The sequence below is a fragment of the Daphnia magna genome, linkage group LG6, assembly GCF_020631705.1.
Source record: "Daphnia magna isolate NIES linkage group LG6, ASM2063170v1.1, whole genome shotgun sequence".
Classification (NCBI taxonomy): domain Eukaryota; kingdom Metazoa; phylum Arthropoda; class Branchiopoda; order Diplostraca; family Daphniidae; genus Daphnia; species Daphnia magna.
The window spans coordinates 6,027,951-6,045,336 of record NC_059187.1 but is presented as its reverse complement, the minus strand read 5'-3'; the positions used below and the strand labels follow the sequence as shown (position 1 = coordinate 6,045,336).

The 17,386-nt window shown below is 43.3% G+C and overlaps 2 protein-coding genes across 4 annotated transcripts; one reads left to right on the top strand and one right to left on the bottom strand.

Annotated features, from left to right (window-relative positions):
• Positions 1–542: 542 nt before the first annotated feature.
• Positions 543–5,843, bottom strand: LOC116924936 (RNA-binding protein 12). Of its 2 annotated transcripts, XM_045175361.1 has the most exons (5): positions 5,556–5,843; positions 5,020–5,113; positions 3,549–3,803; positions 2,170–3,359; positions 543–2,093 (listed from the first exon to the last, which is right to left on the bottom strand). In XM_045175361.1, exons 3-5 carry the CDS (start codon positions 3,689–3,691, stop codon positions 652–654), a joined length of 2,775 nt encoding a protein of 924 aa, XP_045031296.1. In that variant the 5' UTR covers positions 3,692–3,803; positions 5,020–5,113; positions 5,556–5,843; the 3' UTR covers positions 543–651. The 2 variants fall into 2 exon arrangements, with proteins under 2 accessions (XP_045031296.1, XP_032787428.2); XM_032931537.2 differs by lacking the exon at positions 5,020–5,113.
• Positions 5,844–6,120: 277 nt separating this feature from the next.
• Positions 6,121–15,701, top strand: LOC116924935 (CCR4-NOT transcription complex subunit 1). 2 transcript variants are annotated; one of them, XM_032931536.2, is made up of 17 exons: positions 6,121–6,242; positions 6,612–6,837; positions 6,891–7,368; positions 7,428–7,940; positions 8,010–8,945; positions 9,060–9,417; positions 9,496–9,836; positions 9,907–10,950; positions 11,018–11,879; positions 11,945–12,243; positions 12,300–12,762; positions 12,868–13,186; positions 13,298–13,790; positions 13,871–14,017; positions 14,086–14,676; positions 14,780–15,093; positions 15,179–15,701. In XM_032931536.2, exons 2-17 carry the CDS (start codon positions 6,746–6,748, stop codon positions 15,387–15,389), a joined length of 7,461 nt encoding a protein of 2,486 aa, XP_032787427.2. In that variant the 5' UTR covers positions 6,121–6,242; positions 6,612–6,745; the 3' UTR covers positions 15,390–15,701. The 2 variants fall into 2 exon arrangements, with proteins under 2 accessions (XP_032787427.2, XP_032787426.2); XM_032931535.2 differs by having other exon boundaries at positions 6,168–6,327.
• Positions 15,702–17,386: the final 1,685 nt, after the last annotated feature.

Genomic DNA, 17,386 nt, shown 5'->3' with positions numbered 1-17,386 from the left:
ACTAGATAATCTGTTAAGTTCAGACTTCGCATTTGTTTTATTCAAGGACAGAAAAACGTCGAGAAGCGAGAACCATAAATCAAGACTAGAAACGTAACCTTCCTGTTGGCTCTCTAAGACGCATTCAGAATTTGTCTTTGCTTTTTTATTATTTTTTTCTTGGTATAATCATCGTTCCCAAAGGTATTTTCTGAGAAGGTAACGTCTATCGAAATATAAAAGTATGGCGAAAAGAAAAACGTCGCCAGAGCAAGCAAAGCTCAAGTGAGTTCTTCTCGCATAGTCTATTCCTGAATCCTGATGAATGCAACTACCTTGTCCGTATTGTACGTAAAGAGTTGCGTAACAACAATTGAATAAGAATCATTCTCAGATGAGCAAGCATAAGCAGCCCTATACCGCGAAGAAATGCTTTAATAGAGTGTAGAAACCCCCATTGAATATTTCACTTTTGGCTGGCATGTATTAGTTGAGATGCGAAACGATTGAAGAATGGTTGCCTTTGGCCTACATCGGCAAGAATCAAAAGATAAAACAGATGATGAGAAACTGAATCGTCAATGTATTATGATGTAACCGGAACACAAGTTATTAACAGTTGAAAATTCTCCATGAAACAGTTGGAAGGGAAAGATACATCCAAGACTTTCTTCAGACAATGGATAGCATAACCCTACGGTTCAGCAGGTACTCGTTCTGAAGGGTACGAACGGCCGCCTCAGCTTCGTCAGGTGAAGGAAAGGCGACGCGAGCGTCACCGGTGGGTTCACCGTTGGGTCCAAAACGACGTATGACGCATTTTTCGTTCACTTGAAATCCGCGGAAGAAATCTAAGATATCAGCTATAAGAGCCTTGTGAGGTACATTAGACAGCGCGACGACACAGCCGGGAGCTCCAAAGCCGGGTGTGGGTGATCCATCATCACTTCCGCCACGACTACCCCCGCCTCCATTATGAATCATGCCCACAGGCATTCTCATCCTCATATTGACTGGAGGACGCGGACGCGGCCCAGCATTTCCACCAAAGTTACCTCTATTGCTGCCGCCAGGAGGATAACGTGGACCAGCAAAACGAGATCCACCGAAACGCGGTCCCATTTGCGGAGGGAATCCATTTCCACCCTCACTGCCCATCGGAGGTCTATGATAAGCGTCATTGTGTCCTGGATGACCATACATGCGTGGCCCATGATCTGGCTGACTTATAGGGGGCTCAGGATATGGGCTGAAACGTCTCATGTCTTCGGCTGGTTGCCTGCCAGCAGCAGGCCCATCATGACTTTCCACCAAAGTGACACTGACGGTATGACCTCCCATGAAACCACCGTTCTTATCCAAAGCTCTCTCCGCCTCCTTCATGCTAGCAAATTGGCAATAAGCGTTCCCGGTAGGCATGCGTTCCTCATCATAGACGATTTCAACCATCTGGGGAATGACGCCGACGTCTGAGAAGAAATCGCCTATGTCACGTTCCATGGCAGTTAGTGGCAAGCCTGAAATGAAGACTCGTTGCGGACCGATATAGGGACGACCTCGCTGATTGGATGCCGGATCGTAGGAGCCATTGCCACCGCTTTGGGACCGTTCCATCAATCCGGGTCCTGTTCTGCCACTTGGTTGCGGATGATAAGGTGTAGATTGTCCTGGAGAAAGCGGACCCTCAGTTTGCGAAAGGGCAGAGCTTACAGGGCCAACGACGCCGCGAAGACGTTCCAGATTTTTGGTACAAACGTGCAGTTCCTCTAAAGGCAGAAAAGCCACCTTGACTTGACGGCCACAGATGACGACGCCATCTTTCAACAGCTGAATAGCCTTGCGTGCGTCAGCTTCACTGGACAGTTCGACGTAGCAAAGACCAGTCACTGTGCCACTCTCGTTTCGCTCCGGAAGCACCTGACCAATAGAGATCGTACCGAAGGCTTCTCTGACATTATGCGGTGCCGCAACAGGCGGAAAATCTCTCAACGAAAGACAAGAATTTGACAAACTCTTGGCGTCAAGGCTGATTCCGGGCGAGAACGAATCAATGGCCTGATTAAATGCGGAATCTTTCACGTGAATGATTTGAACGGGGTAACCACGAATCATGCCTGAAAAATATTTACAAGAGAAGACCGAACTGTTAGTGGCTATCGTCTCATGTAACTTATGCGATACGACATTTACCATTGTGGCGAGCAAGCGCCTTTAATTTGTCTTCATTTGAAGTGAACCGAATATACGCCAAACCAAATCGATAACCATCCAAAGCGTTGATCATTTTAATGCAAGTGTTTGGGACGTTAATGCCACTAAGATAATCTCTTATATCCCGGTAGGTCAAGTCTCCAGCCAATAGCCGTAATTGCACCGAGGTGTCGGATGCCTGTTCATGCGATGTCTGCTTTTCCATTTGATCGGCCGGAGTAGGAAGAAGGCCCGACTTGCTTAATTTCCCGTTGCGATCACGATCTCGGGAATTCTTGGCCCGTTCGCGACTGTCAGAGCGGCTACGACGGCGACGGTCGCGATCGCGGCCGCGGCCCCGACTTCCGCTCCTACTGCGGCTTCGACTTCTTCTTCCACGTCTACCCACATCTGGGCCTTTGTCTTTTTCGCGCTCTTGTCTGTCTCTTCGACCGCGATCTCGGCTCCTGTATCCCCCACGACCTCCATCGCGATTTCTGTCAACGACTTCTGGAGGTGTGCCCGCGGAATCACGCCGATCTCGACCAAAGCGTTGCGGACCACCGTGATCGTACAAATTATTCGTCTCTACCGCAGGTTCATGGAGAACATGCTGGCCAACACCGTATGGTCCCAAAGGAGGTTCATCACCAATTGCCCCGCCCAAACGTGGACCATAGGGCCCTCCTTGTGACAAATGAGGAGAATACGTTTGCGATGGAATCAGGTGTGGAGCGAAACCACCGCCGTGTGCAGGGTTCGTCCCGACACCCGACATCATGCTTTGACTTTGGCTGAATAATTGATGACTCTGTTGCTGTTGGTACATCTGATGATCATAGCCCCCTAAGTGGCCCTGAGTGTTCTCCATGTGTAGATGGAAATTGCTAATACCAGTGCCCATCGTTGGACGAGGCCCAGATGGTCCGCTAATAGAGGCATTGTTTTGCGGTGGGAGAGCAGTGGTTGAGGCAAAGGGCCCTCCGACGAATGGACGCTGGATTGCGGCCGATGATGTTGTTGCCATATTGGGTCCTCCTGTAGCAACCGCCTGCAAAGCCATATGTTGCTGTCGAGTCTCTTCGATAATCTTCTGCATTTCCGTTCGTGAGCTCAAATACAGTTTCACCCGCGAATCTTTCAAAATGCCACCATCTGATGCCATTCCTTGACGCGCATCTTCATCAGTACTAGGTTCAAATAAGAGACACAAATTATCATCTTTCTTCTATCCAATACATTTGCTTTTATCATCCTTTAATCTACGTCCAAACTCAACATGAATCCTCTGTATCGTTTCTATCGTTTCTTTTTCTCTATATCAACAGTTATTCATTGATTCTGTTAAAAAATAGGATTTGGGGTCTTTGAAGCTATACCTGAATGCGATAAATGCGTCCCCGAGTTGGCCCCCTACTATGTGAACGCCTCCTTCCGGTATCGAGAGGCCGTGGAAGAATTGACGAATATCAGCTGCATTGGCTGACCACGGCAAGTTCTGTAGTCGAATTATGACGCTCATTTTCACTATCGGTTTCTTCCAGCGGACGGTCAATTTCGATTTCTGTTCCGTGACGGTTGCATGCGGTCTATTTCGTTACTAGTTGCAGTGGGTCCGGCGCCTCAGTCTTTGCCTTTATTTGAGTGGGGCGGAAGATAAAATGATCAATAAGCCTCACTATCTGTTGACATCAGCATTGTGTAATGAAATGAACCATGTCCACATACTTTAAGGAACATCTGTGCCTCACATGAAACCACCTTACTATGGCGTTAAAAGCTTTCTCTACGAAAATCTGGACAGTACGTGGGACGAAATCCGATAGATAATAAGAGTTGCCCGTTAAACACTGCTCGAGATGAATTGTACCCCACCAGTAATACGAGTCTACACCGATTATTATTATTATTTTTTTTTTTTGCGTCTACAGCCTATTGATTGACATCATTAAGCTGTTGCTTTGCATTCTTATCATAACAACCAAGCAGCGATCTCTATTTCAAGTCCATTGCAAAATGGCGGCTACACGTCTTTAAACGTGCTGATGTGGGGTTTTTCTGATGCAAACTAATTTGTACATGAACATACAAATTTTGCACCCCCTCAAATAGCACAAGAAAACAACGTTTTCATTGGTGCCATCCGACACAACCTATCTGAATGAATGCCAAAATGCACACCATATTCCCCGATTTCCTTTGTGGGAACCATTATTTCCATAATTTAACGCAAAAAAATAATTAATTTTGGTAGTGGATTACATTTTTCAATGTGGAAGGTAAGTAAAGAGCTCATTCCCAACCTCTTGGTGACACCCGGCACTGGAACAGGGTGACAAGCCATATGCGAAGGAATGCCACCATAAAGGCCAGTTGAGTTTGTCATGCTTAGGAAGAGCAAGAAATGAAACGGGAAAAATAAACAAATAAATAAATAAAATTTGACAAAAATTGATCAAAGGAAAGGGGGTGAGTTCTTTTTACTGAATAGTGAATACTTATCCTTCACTTCCCTTTCTATTCCCCTGCATGACGCCCTGCGAATTTCCAACAGTTTGTTTGCTACTATATTGTAAAGAAATACCTTTTCTGAATAAACTATGTGTGACATGTGTTGTACAGATATATGCTATACAACATTTCTCGGTTAGATACCTGAAAGATAGCTAGCAAATAACCTATTTGTTACTGCCCACTCACTACCTCCTACAACAGCCCAAAAATCAACTAACATTTTCTTGTACCTAACATATGAAAACATGTACATAGCTGAAAGGCTGTGGAACAAAGTCCTTTAAATAGTTTTGAAAACAAATCTAGCATGCTTTCCTTAAGTTGTGAAAATCTCACATGAGTTGAGGTAGGTAGTGTCCAAAGATGACAAGGCATGCCTGATTCCCAAACAAGAAGCTTTGCAGCAAGTTTTCCGATCAGTTGAAGAAATCTGCCTCATGTGTGACGAATCAATGACAAGTTACTGGAATGCTTTTAGCAAAACTGAAACCAACTAAATGCAATATCCACCTTAACTTAACCTTTAACCACTTTTTGAATTCAGAAATATTTTACCCCTGATACAAATCTTAAATTAGTTCATTACTTGCAGCAACACACAGCATTTCGAAGCATAAGTATTAATCTCTTTCAATGTGTTGATTTCGCAATATTTCAGGACAAGCCTTGGGTGAGTGAATACTGCAACTTCTTCAAAGGCAGGTGTTTGATTGCTTTGTAACATGTTTTTCAGTGCCATTCCAATGGAGAATAAAAAAGACAAATAAAACCCTAGTTGGATAGCAACCAAAAGGGGTTTAATGTGGGCAGGAAATCCGTTTCGCAAAAGGTGTGGAGTGACCCATTTCATGTTTGTAGTAATTTAACCTTACCAAAGTTCAGTCTAATTTTCTGATATCCTCGCGAACTTCAAGTTCAAAATAACCTCTTCTTGCACGCCAAATACTAGAAATGTTGCTGTTTTAAACCATTTAAACTGAAGTTGATGATTTCTTGCAGAATACGTAGCCCTGGGAGTTAATAATTTTTTCAGTCGGAGGGCGGGAGAAGTTCTAGAGTAACGATGAATAGAAGCCAAGCTAAAATATGGCGCAGTTCAGTTTTCTCGGTTCACAAAAATGTCAGGCTTTATGTTTGTAGTCGTAAACCACGGTGGACGAGCGCACGAGACAAGTTTCAGACGCCACCTATTAGATGAAAATTGGACGAGCGTGTGGGGCTAAAGATTAGAGGTTTATCAAACTGACAAACTCTAAGTCAAAATCAATATTTAAAATATATGGTTTTCTTATCAAGTGCCGAAGGAAAAATGAATTCTTAACAAAAATCTTTCCTTAGGGTGCGTATTCTAGTGTCATGATATACTGTACTATTTAAATTGATAGAAAAATGTAAAACCAATGTCAACGTAAGTTTTATACGCTACCACTAGAGGCGTTGATATAACACGCCCGAACTTGCTCAGCTTCGACTCGCGATTTCTCTTATTCGTCAGGCATTTACAACAGCATTGGTCGCCAGCTGATTTTTTTTCCCAGATTGATCGTGCAGCCATATTGGTTTGAATTGTTTGATAATCCGTTTGAAAATTTCGATCTAGAATTTCTGAAATCTTCGTAAATAAAGAAAGAGTTGACATAGTTGGTATGAAAATATTTCATTTAGCCTTTTGTCAACATTTTGGTTGCGTTATTGATAATTTGTTTTTTCGTAATGGCTGCCTGAAAATTTTCTTTGTTTAGGCAAGAAGCCAAACTTTGGTTTTGCTGTAAACAATGGCCATTTTTAAAGAATGTAGACTAAGGTTTACTTAACATAATCTTGTTGTAAAGTTCAGAAAATTTGTTTAAATCTTTCTGTGATAATGAAATTTGATAAAAAAAAGGTGTTGTTTTGTTAAGTGAGCTTCTCAATCCTCGTTTTTTTAGATCTGTACTATTGCTGCTCTGAGGTGTTTGTAACTGGTTGCTAATGTCAGTGTCGGCCACAGAGGGAAGCTTCAAAGACCACTTTCCTGGGCTTTGAAGCTTTCACCTGCCAGCCCTCTGCCTTTCATGGAACTATGAGCCTAGACTCACTGTCACTGGCGCTGACACAGATCCAATACCTGGTCAACAGCCTTAACAAGAAGAACTATCTTCAATCTAGAAATAGGTAAGCCTTTTTTTATTCTGTACAAATTGCATGTAAAATTTATTTTATTGCAGCATTGAAGATCTGGTTACCATTTATGGTACTGAAGCTGAAAGACATCTACTTTGTTGCTGTCTTGCTGGAGTTGACTTTGTTGGGTTAGGAAACAACGAAAATTCATCCCTCAAATCAAGCAATCCCAGTAAGGAGAAAGAAAGAGAGCAGCTTTTGACTGACTATTTTGGATGTTGCATCACTCAGCCAGCTTTCCCTAGTCTTCTGCATAGTTCCCTTGAACAGCCATTAAGAAGCAATTTCAATAGAAGTGTTCAACAACTACCGAAAAACAGCTCAGCATTCATCAGCCTATTTTGCCGGTTTCTGCGATTATCACGCAGCCAGGAAGTAGTTCTTAGGATTGCTCTTTTAGAATCATTTAACTCCGAAGCGCGTTCACAGTCTATATTGGTCATACGCCAGAAGCTTGGTGAGCTTTTGAAAAACTTCGCGGACCAAGATAGGCATACTGCCCCATTGGAAGGAGGGCTACAGGTACACACTTAAATTGTTCGCTTTTATCTAAGAATAACCTCGTCATTTGACCCATGTAGGAATCGTCTCCTGAAGTCATTCATTACATTCTTAGTCGATTGATCAACGAATCCGATAAATTTGGGATCAACAGAGATCTTGTAGAGGACGTATTGAGGTGTTTGCGTCGTGACTACCCTCGTGAACTGGTCCCTGTCATTTTGGCCCCGATCCTGTACGAGGAGCAAGGGGTAGACTATACCTGCCATAAAATGGCACACGAAACCAACAGCCTGAGCAAGAATATGGTAGAAACTTCCTTGGCGGATTTGATCCTTGAAACAGGATATTCATTCACATCAAGTCTCGAAGAATGTCGTGCAAACTTCACGGCCTTTGGGTTTCGAGAGTTGTCTGCCGCTTCTGTGGCTCGTGCAGTTATTTATATGGCTCGTACTCATGCAGTACTGGACGAACATTCTCTTAGACACTTGAGAAATGGTACTTCGCAATCCTGGCCTGAGCAAGAATCCTCCGGCGATAAGAACGACGAAGGTTCGCCTACCTCATGGAACATGGAAATATTTATTCAGGTTTTTTCCCTCCAGATGTATATGTTATAGATAGCTGTGCAATCAACATCCAAATTGCCCTTCCAACAGGTTGTTACTGAAATAGCACCAAGTTTGAACTGGAAAGAAGTCGTTTCTGAACTGGACCACCCTTGCTTTCTCATAAGGGATAGAACAGGATTACGTCTTCTACTCACTGCTTTGCAACTGGGCCTACAAACACAAGGCACTACTTTCCCAACCGACCTGTTGTACCAATCATGGAACAACGCTGAAGGCCAGCTCTCATTGCTTTCGCAACTACTGAGGAATACGGATCTTTTTTGCCTTGCGGACTATCCACACCATGCCATTAACGTTGAAATCCTGAAATCCCCTCCTGAACCAGATAACAAGAAGCTCGCCAGTTGGAAGTGTTTAGGACTGCTTGAAACTCTACTCAACTTATTGGAAAATGGTGGCCTTTATAGCCAGGTGCAAGACTTACTAAAGGAACCTGTACAGCACTGCCCGGATGTATTGGTCCTTGGGCTTCTTCAGCTGACACAACCAATGACAAAGCTTAGACAAGAATTACTCAGTAGTTTAATTCCCGTCTTTCTGGGCAACCACCCAAATTCTGCCATCATATTACACCATGTCTGGCACGCACAATCGCCCTTGGTCAAACCTCTGGTGATGCATGCAATGGCAGAATGGTACATGAGAGCTGAACATGATCAAGCTCGTTTATCTAGGATCCTTGACGTAGCACAGGACCTGAAGGCTCTGTCTATGCTTCTAAACGTGCAACGTTTCCCTTTTGTTATCGACCTTTCTTGTCTAGCTTCACGGCGTGAATATCTAAAACTTGACAAATGGCTGACGGACAAAATGCGTGAACATGGTGAAACTTTCGTCGCTGCATGCGTAAACTTCCTCCACCAAAGATGCCCTCAGATATCAGGCAAAGTCAAGGAAGAAACGGGCCTCAAACCCACGCAGCTACCGCCTGATACGCTCGCAATCATGTTGTCGTGCCTCCAGGTATCCTTGTTTTTTGTTTGTTCGTTTTGTTTTTTCTTTCTTTTCCTTTTTGAGATTCATTTTACTAGTATATTCGTTGGATTAAACTAAAAGTTATATCGCTGTCAATCTTAGGTTTGGACTGGGAATGTGTCACAAGAGTTGTCAGAGACCATCAATACCATGGTTGCCAACTGCAACGTATTGAACCGTGCACGTGCGCAACCTCCACCAGGCGTTTTGAAACCAATCCGTCCCGGTAGTGGAGTGGGAGTCGACGTTTCGTTTCCACCTGGAACGTTGAGCAGTCAGTTGTTTCCGCCTCCTGGAGTTGACGCCACAGGCCTTTCGTCTAGCCTCAACAACATGGGCCTAGGTCCACCGACGTCGTCGGGATTTGGAGTTAACATAGGACCAAATACGCTTGGTGGGAATACCCCGGCGCCAGGGTCACCTGGAAAATTATTTTCTAGCATGTCTTTACTAGAATCTGGTAATTCGCTACGCCACCTGTCAGCCTCGTTTGCTGACTTCAATTTACATTTCTCCCTTTTTTTATGAATTTCTGTAGGTTTGAACCAGCCAGTAGTTGTGGGAATGCAGAACAATTCAAATCCAAGTCAAATCCAAAGTACGTTCTCTATTTTTTCTTCCTTAACGGGAAGCGGGACCATGCCTGGATCTTCCAGCACTAACCCACTAGGCATAGGTATTCCATCTTCTATGGCAAGTGGAAGCGGAAACGGCCAATCGAGTGTGGTTACAAGCAACATCGGGTCTGGTACTGTTGGTTCTCCCGGATCAGTCGTTAACGGCCCAGTGCGTGTAGGAATGAACCCACACCTAGGCCAAGAACGAAGAACAGGTGATGTTTCAAGTGCATTCGCCGATATGCCGCAAGCTGTTTCAAAAGTATGTCAGATTTAATCTATTTTTTCTATTTTCACTCCACGAACGAATTCGTTTTTTGTGTTTTGTACAGGATATTGAAGACGAAACAAACAGCTATTTTCAACGGATTTACAATCAATCGCCTTCCACCCCTACTTTAACAGTGGACGAAGTCCTCGAGCTCCTGAAAAAGTTCCAACATTCCACCAACCGTCGCGAGAGGGAAATCTTTGATTGCATGTTACGGAATCTTTTCGAAGAGTATCGCTTTTTCCCGCAGTATCCAGATCGCGAGTTGCACATAACTGCTCAGCTATTCGGTGGAATAATGGAGCATGGTCTCGTGACCTATATGGCTTTGGGGGTGGCGCTTCGTTACGTACTGGAAGCTGTCCGAAAACCGCATGGCACAAAGATGTACTATTTTGGCATCACCGCCCTAGACCGGTTCAGACATAGATTGAAAGAATATCCCCAATATTGTCAGCACTTGGCTAGTATTCCCCATTTCCGGGAATTTCCCCCTCATCTGATCGAGTATATAGATAACGGTTCACGTGGTGTTGAGCCGCCGAACCGTCCTCATGGGCCGGTACTACCGCAAGTGACGACAGCTGCGAAAACTACTACTCCAACAACACCGACTACTACAGTTGCTGGTAAAACTTCTTCTACAGCAGCACCCATGAGTGGCCGGCCCTCTATAGCCAACGCCACCAACATCGACACATTACTAGTTGCTTCAGAGAAAGATGTCTTGATTGTTGATCCACCAGAGAATGTCCAAGACAAAGTCAGCTTCATATTCAATAACCTAAGTCAATTGAATTTAACCCAGAAGTGCGAAGAATTACGTGATATCATGGGCGAGGAGCACTGGTCATGGGTTGCCCAATACTTGGTGATGAAAAGGGCTTCGATAGAGCCAAATTTTCACACACTTTATTCCAACTTCCTTGACACGTTAAAGTTGACGGAATTGAGTAGACTTGTCATCAGTGAGACGTTCCGCAACATAAAGGTACTTCTTCGCAGCGATAAGGGAATAGCCAACTTCTCCGACCGAACACTCCTCAAAAATCTTGGCCATTGGCTTGGCCTCTTGATGTTGTCCAAGAACCGACCGATTCTTCAGGTAATTGCAAATAATTTCTTGGTAAATCAGATGTGGTAAATAACGGGTTCCCCACTTGAACATTTAGGGAGATATTGATTTGAAGTCGATCCTAGTCGAAGCGTATCATAAAGGCCAGCAGGAGCTGCTCTACGTGGTGCCGTTCGTGGCCAAAGTCTTAGAATCCTGCGCCAAGAGCAAAGTTTTCAAACCACCCAATCCATGGACTTTAGGAATCATGAATGTGTTGGCAGAATTGCATCAAGAACCCGATTTGAAACTTAATCTTAAATTTGAAGTCGAAGTTCTTTGTAAGACTTTGGCCATAGATATTCACGACCTCAAACCTGGCGTAGTCTTTAAAGACCACAACCGTCTTTCGCGTTTAGAACCGCAATTGTCTCAGCCACAACTACAACAAATGTACCAACCTGCACCACAACTTCAAATCATTCAGCAGCAACAACAACAACAGCAGCAGCAGCAGCAGCAGCAACAACAACAACAGCAGCAGCAGCAGCAGCAACAGCAACAACAACAACAACAACAGCCGCCACCTCCTCCGCCGCCACAACTAGCAGGTTCACCTGCTCAACAAATGCAATCGCAAACAGGCACAACGACCCCAACTCCTGCCCACGCAATTCAAGGTCCTCCCGAACCACGCTTTTCGTACTTGGACATAAACGTCACTTCTCTGGCGGGACTTGCTCAGCATTTAGTAGTTAACAACAACATACCGCTACTGACAGCTCATCCGAACCTGAGGATTTTAATTCGTCCGGCTGTCGAACGAGCCGTACAAGAATGTATTCATCCAGTTGTTGATTGGTCTATGAAGATAGCTTTAACCACGTGTGAGCAAATAATTAAAAAAGACTTCTCGCTCGATGCCGACGATACCCGCATGCGGGCGGCTGCTCATCACATGGTCCGCAGCCTTAGCGCAGGTACTAATCTCTAAATTTTCCTTGAGATTCCCTAGAAAGACTTGTGTAATCTATTTTGTTATTAGGCACGGCGTTGATTCGTTGTCGAGATCACTTGCTTCTAACCATTGCCACCAATCTTAAGACAGCATTTTCGGCAGCGCTGCAAAGAAGCACTAGTCCTCAACAAAAAGAGCTGGTTGAACAGGCGGCCAGTTTAACCGCCCAAGATAATGTTGAACCCGCGTGTGCTTTTATTCAGAAGACGGCAGTTGAGAAATCGATCTCTGAAATTGATAAGCGCCTTGCAACTGAGTTTGATTTGCGCAAACACGCACGCAACGAAGGTAGAAGATACTATGACCCTGCTGTTTTTGCATATCAGGTAAAACAGTTCTCTTCAAATGGTAGTGATAGCGAGACTAACAATTTATCGTCTAGGCTGAGCGGATGCCAGAGCCTATTCGTTTGAAAATGAGCGGTGTCACAGCACAGCAGGCTGCTGTTTATGAGGAGTTTGCCCGATACATCCCTGGCTTCTTACCTGTCACCGAACGAGATGCAGCCATGCTGGTGCCTAAAGTGATTCCAACATTTACCAATGATGAAATCGGAGTAATTTTGGAAAAAGTTGCCATGGAGCTGGAACGTTTCTTGCAATCATTGTTGCCACTGGGCAGCTCAACACAAGCAGTTGCAATCGGTTCCCTTTTGGAAGCTGTCATCTTAGCTCGTTCCTCTCGTGACCATGGAGCCCACATCACTTTGCTTCAGAAAGCTTTCGAAGGACTCGTGGAAAGTCTGACAAGCTTTGCTACTACTGGAAACGACCCCGAAGCGGTGGTCCGTTTTCGCGACGCACATTTGTTAGTCCTTAAAGCCTTGCAAGATCCTCAAGCATATGGTGAGCATTTTATTTATTTATTTGTAGTATTATTACTATAGTTTCCTTTTATGTGTGATAGGTGAATTCTTGTTATTGATTCTTCTTCATTTGTCTGTATTTCAGGGCCGCAATGGACTAATCGTCAGGTGACGCGTTGTTGGGCCGAGTGCCGTGAAGAGTTCAGATATAACCTTGATATTCTTGACTGCCTGGTGCGGGCTCACCTCATTAACTTGCAACAATTTGACATGCAATTAGCTTCTGTGCTAGAACAAGCCCTAAACGCTGGGATAGGATCTTCTATATTAGCACTCGGTTTTGCCATGCAACTAGTACACGTCTATTTACTCGAGGGACCAGCTTCCGGAGCCCCTGTGGTTATCACAGAGAATGACTTAGCAAACACAATCGAAATTCTGACCCGCATTGCTGCTCACGCCAGGTATTGTGTAAAAAAGGTTTTGTCCTTTTTTTTCTGTTTTTTTATTTATTTATTTTTATTTCTCAAATTTTTATTATTTTTTCAATTTTTCCCTATTAATCTCTGTCGTAGACAACCGCCAGATGGTCTTGCAACTATTCTGGAATTACTACGAGCCGGCCACGAGACGGGGCTCATGGATCGTGCGACTGGTGGTCCAGGTGGTCCAACAGCTTTGATACATTCTGGAATTGCTCAAGCTCGCGACTATGACGATCCGCATGGGTTGCCAGAAAAAACAGAATACCTACTGCAGGAGTGGGTAGCGATGTATCATCTACCGAACGCTGGGCGCGATTCATCTAAAGCCTTTGGTCACTTTGTGACCCAAATGAGTCTACATGGAGTATTGAAAACGGATGACCTAATTACTCGCTTTTTCCGGCTCTGCACGCAGTTTTGCGTTGATATCTCCTATCGAGCTTTGGCTTCGGAGCCAACTGCCGACTTGATCCGCAGCAAAGCTTTTCATACTCTGGACGCCTACGTGCGACTTATTGCCTTGCTCATTAAGCACTCCGGTGATGCCAATAATGGCGTAACAAAAGTGAATCTTCTCAATAAAGTACGTAAATTGCCCATTTTGGCTTCGACATATTAAGAAGCAGCGTAACTGACGTTGGCTGTCGTCTCGATTGTCTTAAGGTTTTAGGAATTGTAGCAGGAGTTTTGCTACAAGACCAAGAAGTTCGTGGCGCGGAATTCCAGCAGTTGGCTTATCATCGCATCCTCATTATGCTGTTTCTTGAGCTAAATGCACCCGAGCAAGTTCTTGATTCCATCAACTTTCAAGTAAGCTTGCAGTGTTGAGTAATAGTTCAACTTTGATACGATCGCTAACATGTTCATTGTGTAATCAGGTACTGACGGCTTTTTGCCATACGCTGCACATACTGAGACCAGCTAAGGCCCCAGGTTTCGCTTATGCATGGCTGGAAATTGTTTCGCATCGGGTCTTTATTGGTCGGCTTCTGTCCATTACGCCACAGCAAAAGGGCTGGGGGATGTATGCCCAACTACTGATCGACTTGTTTAAGTTCCTGGCCCCATTTCTACGCAACGCCGAATTGAGCAAGCCTGTCTCGATGTTGTACAAAGGAACGCTCCGTGTCCTTTTGGTTTTGTTGCACGACTTTCCGGAATTCCTCTGCGACTATCACTATGGATTCTGTGATGTGATCCCTCCCAATTGTATTCAGATGAGAAATCTGATTTTGTCGGCGTTCCCACGTAATATGCGGCTGCCTGATCCATTCACGCCCAATCTCAAGGTGGACATGCTACCGGAAATCAGTCACGCTCCTCGGGTACTGACCCATTTTGCAGCAATGATCCAACCGCCTACGCTCAAAAAGGATTTGGATTCGTACCTGAAAACACGTGGACCTGTAACCTTTCTTTCCGAGTTGCGAAGTGTGGTTCAGGTTCATGTCTCATCCATGAATCTTCACGTAAGATTGTTCGCTCACAAACGCACTGCAATGGGGCATTCACTTAAATTTAATTTTTTAATTTTATGTGTTATTTAACCATTGTGTAACTTGCCTTTGTCAGGTGTCTCCGGAACCTGGAATGCATTATAATTTGCCGTTGTTGAACGCATTGGTCTTGTACGTTGGTACCCAAGCCATTCAATCGATTCAGACCAAAGGATTATCGCCGTCAATGGCTACCATTGGCCATTCGTCTTACATGGATATTTTCCAGAGTTTAGCTGTTAACCTCGACACGGAAGGGCGCTATCTGTTCATCAATGCCATTGCCAATCAGCTGCGTTACCCCAATAGCCACACCCACTACTTCAGCTGCGTTCTTCTCTGTCTCTTTGCAGAAGCGAATTCCGAGGCGATTCAAGAACAAATCACTAGGTATTTTTGCATTTCTAAATATTTGCTTAAATAATGATCTTATATTTACACTTGTGATTTTGTTATTTGTCTTTCTTCTAAATAGGGTTTTGCTCGAGAGGCTCATTGTCAACCGACCACACCCTTGGGGATTACTCATTACATTCATAGAACTGATTAAAAATCCTGTTTTCAAGTTTTGGAATCATGAATTTGTCCACTGCGCACCTGAAATCGAAAAACTGTTCGAGTCAGTAGCTCGGTCGTGCATGGTGGTCCAGAAACAAACTCCTCGGGATGCAGAAAACCATGATTGATTAACTGAGCTCACCGACTACTTATGTACAGCTCGTGCGTGTGCTCATATTCTCACCATGTCCATTTGGTTTTTTTTTTTGTTCCCCTTATACCTTCTGGCGGTGCGTGGTGAATTGTGTCAGAACATGTCCATTTAGTTTTTGAACGAATGTATCATTCTTTTTCTTCTTTTTTGAATCCCCATTTTCGCTCATTTTTCTTTCTTCCTGTGGTATCGAGTTCAAATTTCTCGCTTTTCCCCAGGGTCTGCAATCACTGTGGGTGTCCATGTAGTAATGTTCACTTTTAATAATACACGCAAAGCAAATAGACTCATATAAGTTGATAGAAGACTTTCCTGCATTATCGATTAAGGAAAATTGCCTATCCTACGTAGGTTCAGTGTAAAAGTTCAAGTGGCATACATTATTTGGTGGGCTGATTGATTTCAGGTGATTTTAGGACACTGTATTGTACAGCGTACTAGATCTAGTTTTTATGGAAAAAATAATTTTAAATTACATGGATCAAATCCGTTGAGCGTTTTTTTTTTTTTCTTGTTTTTCTCCGTATTGGCATGGACTACTATAACTTAAGGACGGGATTCTTTCCCTATCTCGCCGTGTTAAAGCTTGTCGGGTGGGCTCTTTTCACGAAAAAAACTATATATACATTATTAAATGCAGCTTTAAAAGGCGATTCTAACTACATAATTTTTTTCTTTATGAAACGTATAATTGAATGAGATATTTCGATTTTAATTGTAGAAGGAGAGGAAGAAATATATCATTAAGGATAATTTTCAGTATAGGGATATTTGGTAAGTCAATAATTATTTTTGAATGTTATGAACGAACGTCGGGAAAACAATTGGTTAAAATTTTTTAAAAATTGCCGAAATGGATAGCTCTTTATAATCTCTATACATTTTTATAAAATAATTGCTTAAAAATTAATTACTCGAATGGTAAACCAATTAGCCATTTTGAGGGTAGGTCAGTGCGGTTTAATGAGTAGCGGGTAATCCCCTCCTCCCAGTCATATAAGAAATAAAAATAATTATTATCAGGGAAACTATAAGCCCGAAATCAAAAAATTTTACAGAAATGAATAGCTCTTGGTGAGGGCTATCCATTTCTGTAAAAGCTATGAAAAAATATTCATAAACAAAAAAGTTTGAAAAAGAAGGAAATTTTTGACTTACATCTATTAGGTCCACTATATTTATAGAGCGCAAAAACTCCAACAAAATTCTTGTCTCAAACTTTTATGTTTATGAATATATATATCTATCTATTTTATGACTCTGCTGAGACTGAATAGAGAAGTAAAGAGCTATCAGCTGATGTCACGATGGAGATCATATAGTACAGCAATATGATCTGGGTCAACATCGTGACAGTTCTGAAGGATACTATCATATCATTAGAAGGCGCTTGTATAATCCGTTTTTTGGAATGTGTATATATATTTTTATATACACAACAGGTTGTGTACATTAACAATGTATTAAACCCGTTCCTAGATTTCAATAATGTTAATTTGTGACATTGGGTAATTTTTTTTTTCTTATCTATCTGACAAACGAATCTTCCCTCCATTAGACTTTTCCAGGTAGGTTATTGAACAATTCATCAAGGGCGATGGCAGGAGAAACCAGGTGAAAGAAGGCTTTCCAGTTGCCACACTCGTGTGCGCACCACTCATCGTACAGTACATGTGCAAGTACACGTATTCAAGCGATGGTAGATTGCCGGCCACAAGCCTGTGACAATAAAGGGCAAGGAATATAAACAAGACAAATTCTCCCAAAAAAAAAGATACGGTTAACTTTAAATTGCCTGGCCATCTCGATCGGAATCCCCTTCTGACGGAGAATTGCATTTGCTACTTCCAGGTTCATCGCAGAATGTCCGTGATATACTGTAGACCTCGTGGAAAGGGAACATAACAGTCTCTGAGGTTGGTCAATAATGCGCAGAGGTGTCTTTCCGTGATTTATCAGTCTATCGGCTTT

Coding starts and splice junctions, on each gene's coding strand:
- LOC116924936 (XM_045175361.1), bottom strand. CDS start 3,691: ATGAGCGTCATAATTCGACTACAGAACTTGCCGTGGTCAGCCAATGCA. Junction 3,360..3,548: donor GACGCATTTATCGCATTCAG/GTATAGCTTCAA, acceptor ATTTGAACCTAG/TACTGATGAAGATGCGCGTC. Junction 2,094..2,169: donor GGCGCTTGCTCGCCACAATG/GTAAATGTCGTA, acceptor AATATTTTTCAG/GCATGATTCGTGGTTACCCC.
- LOC116924935 (XM_032931536.2), top strand. CDS start 6,746: ATGAGCCTAGACTCACTGTCACTGGCGCTGACACAGATCCAATACCTG. Junction 9,418..9,495: donor CATGTCTTTACTAGAATCTG/GTAATTCGCTAC, acceptor GAATTTCTGTAG/GTTTGAACCAGCCAGTAGTT. Junction 14,018..14,085: donor TTGATTCCATCAACTTTCAA/GTAAGCTTGCAG, acceptor TTGTGTAATCAG/GTACTGACGGCTTTTTGCCA.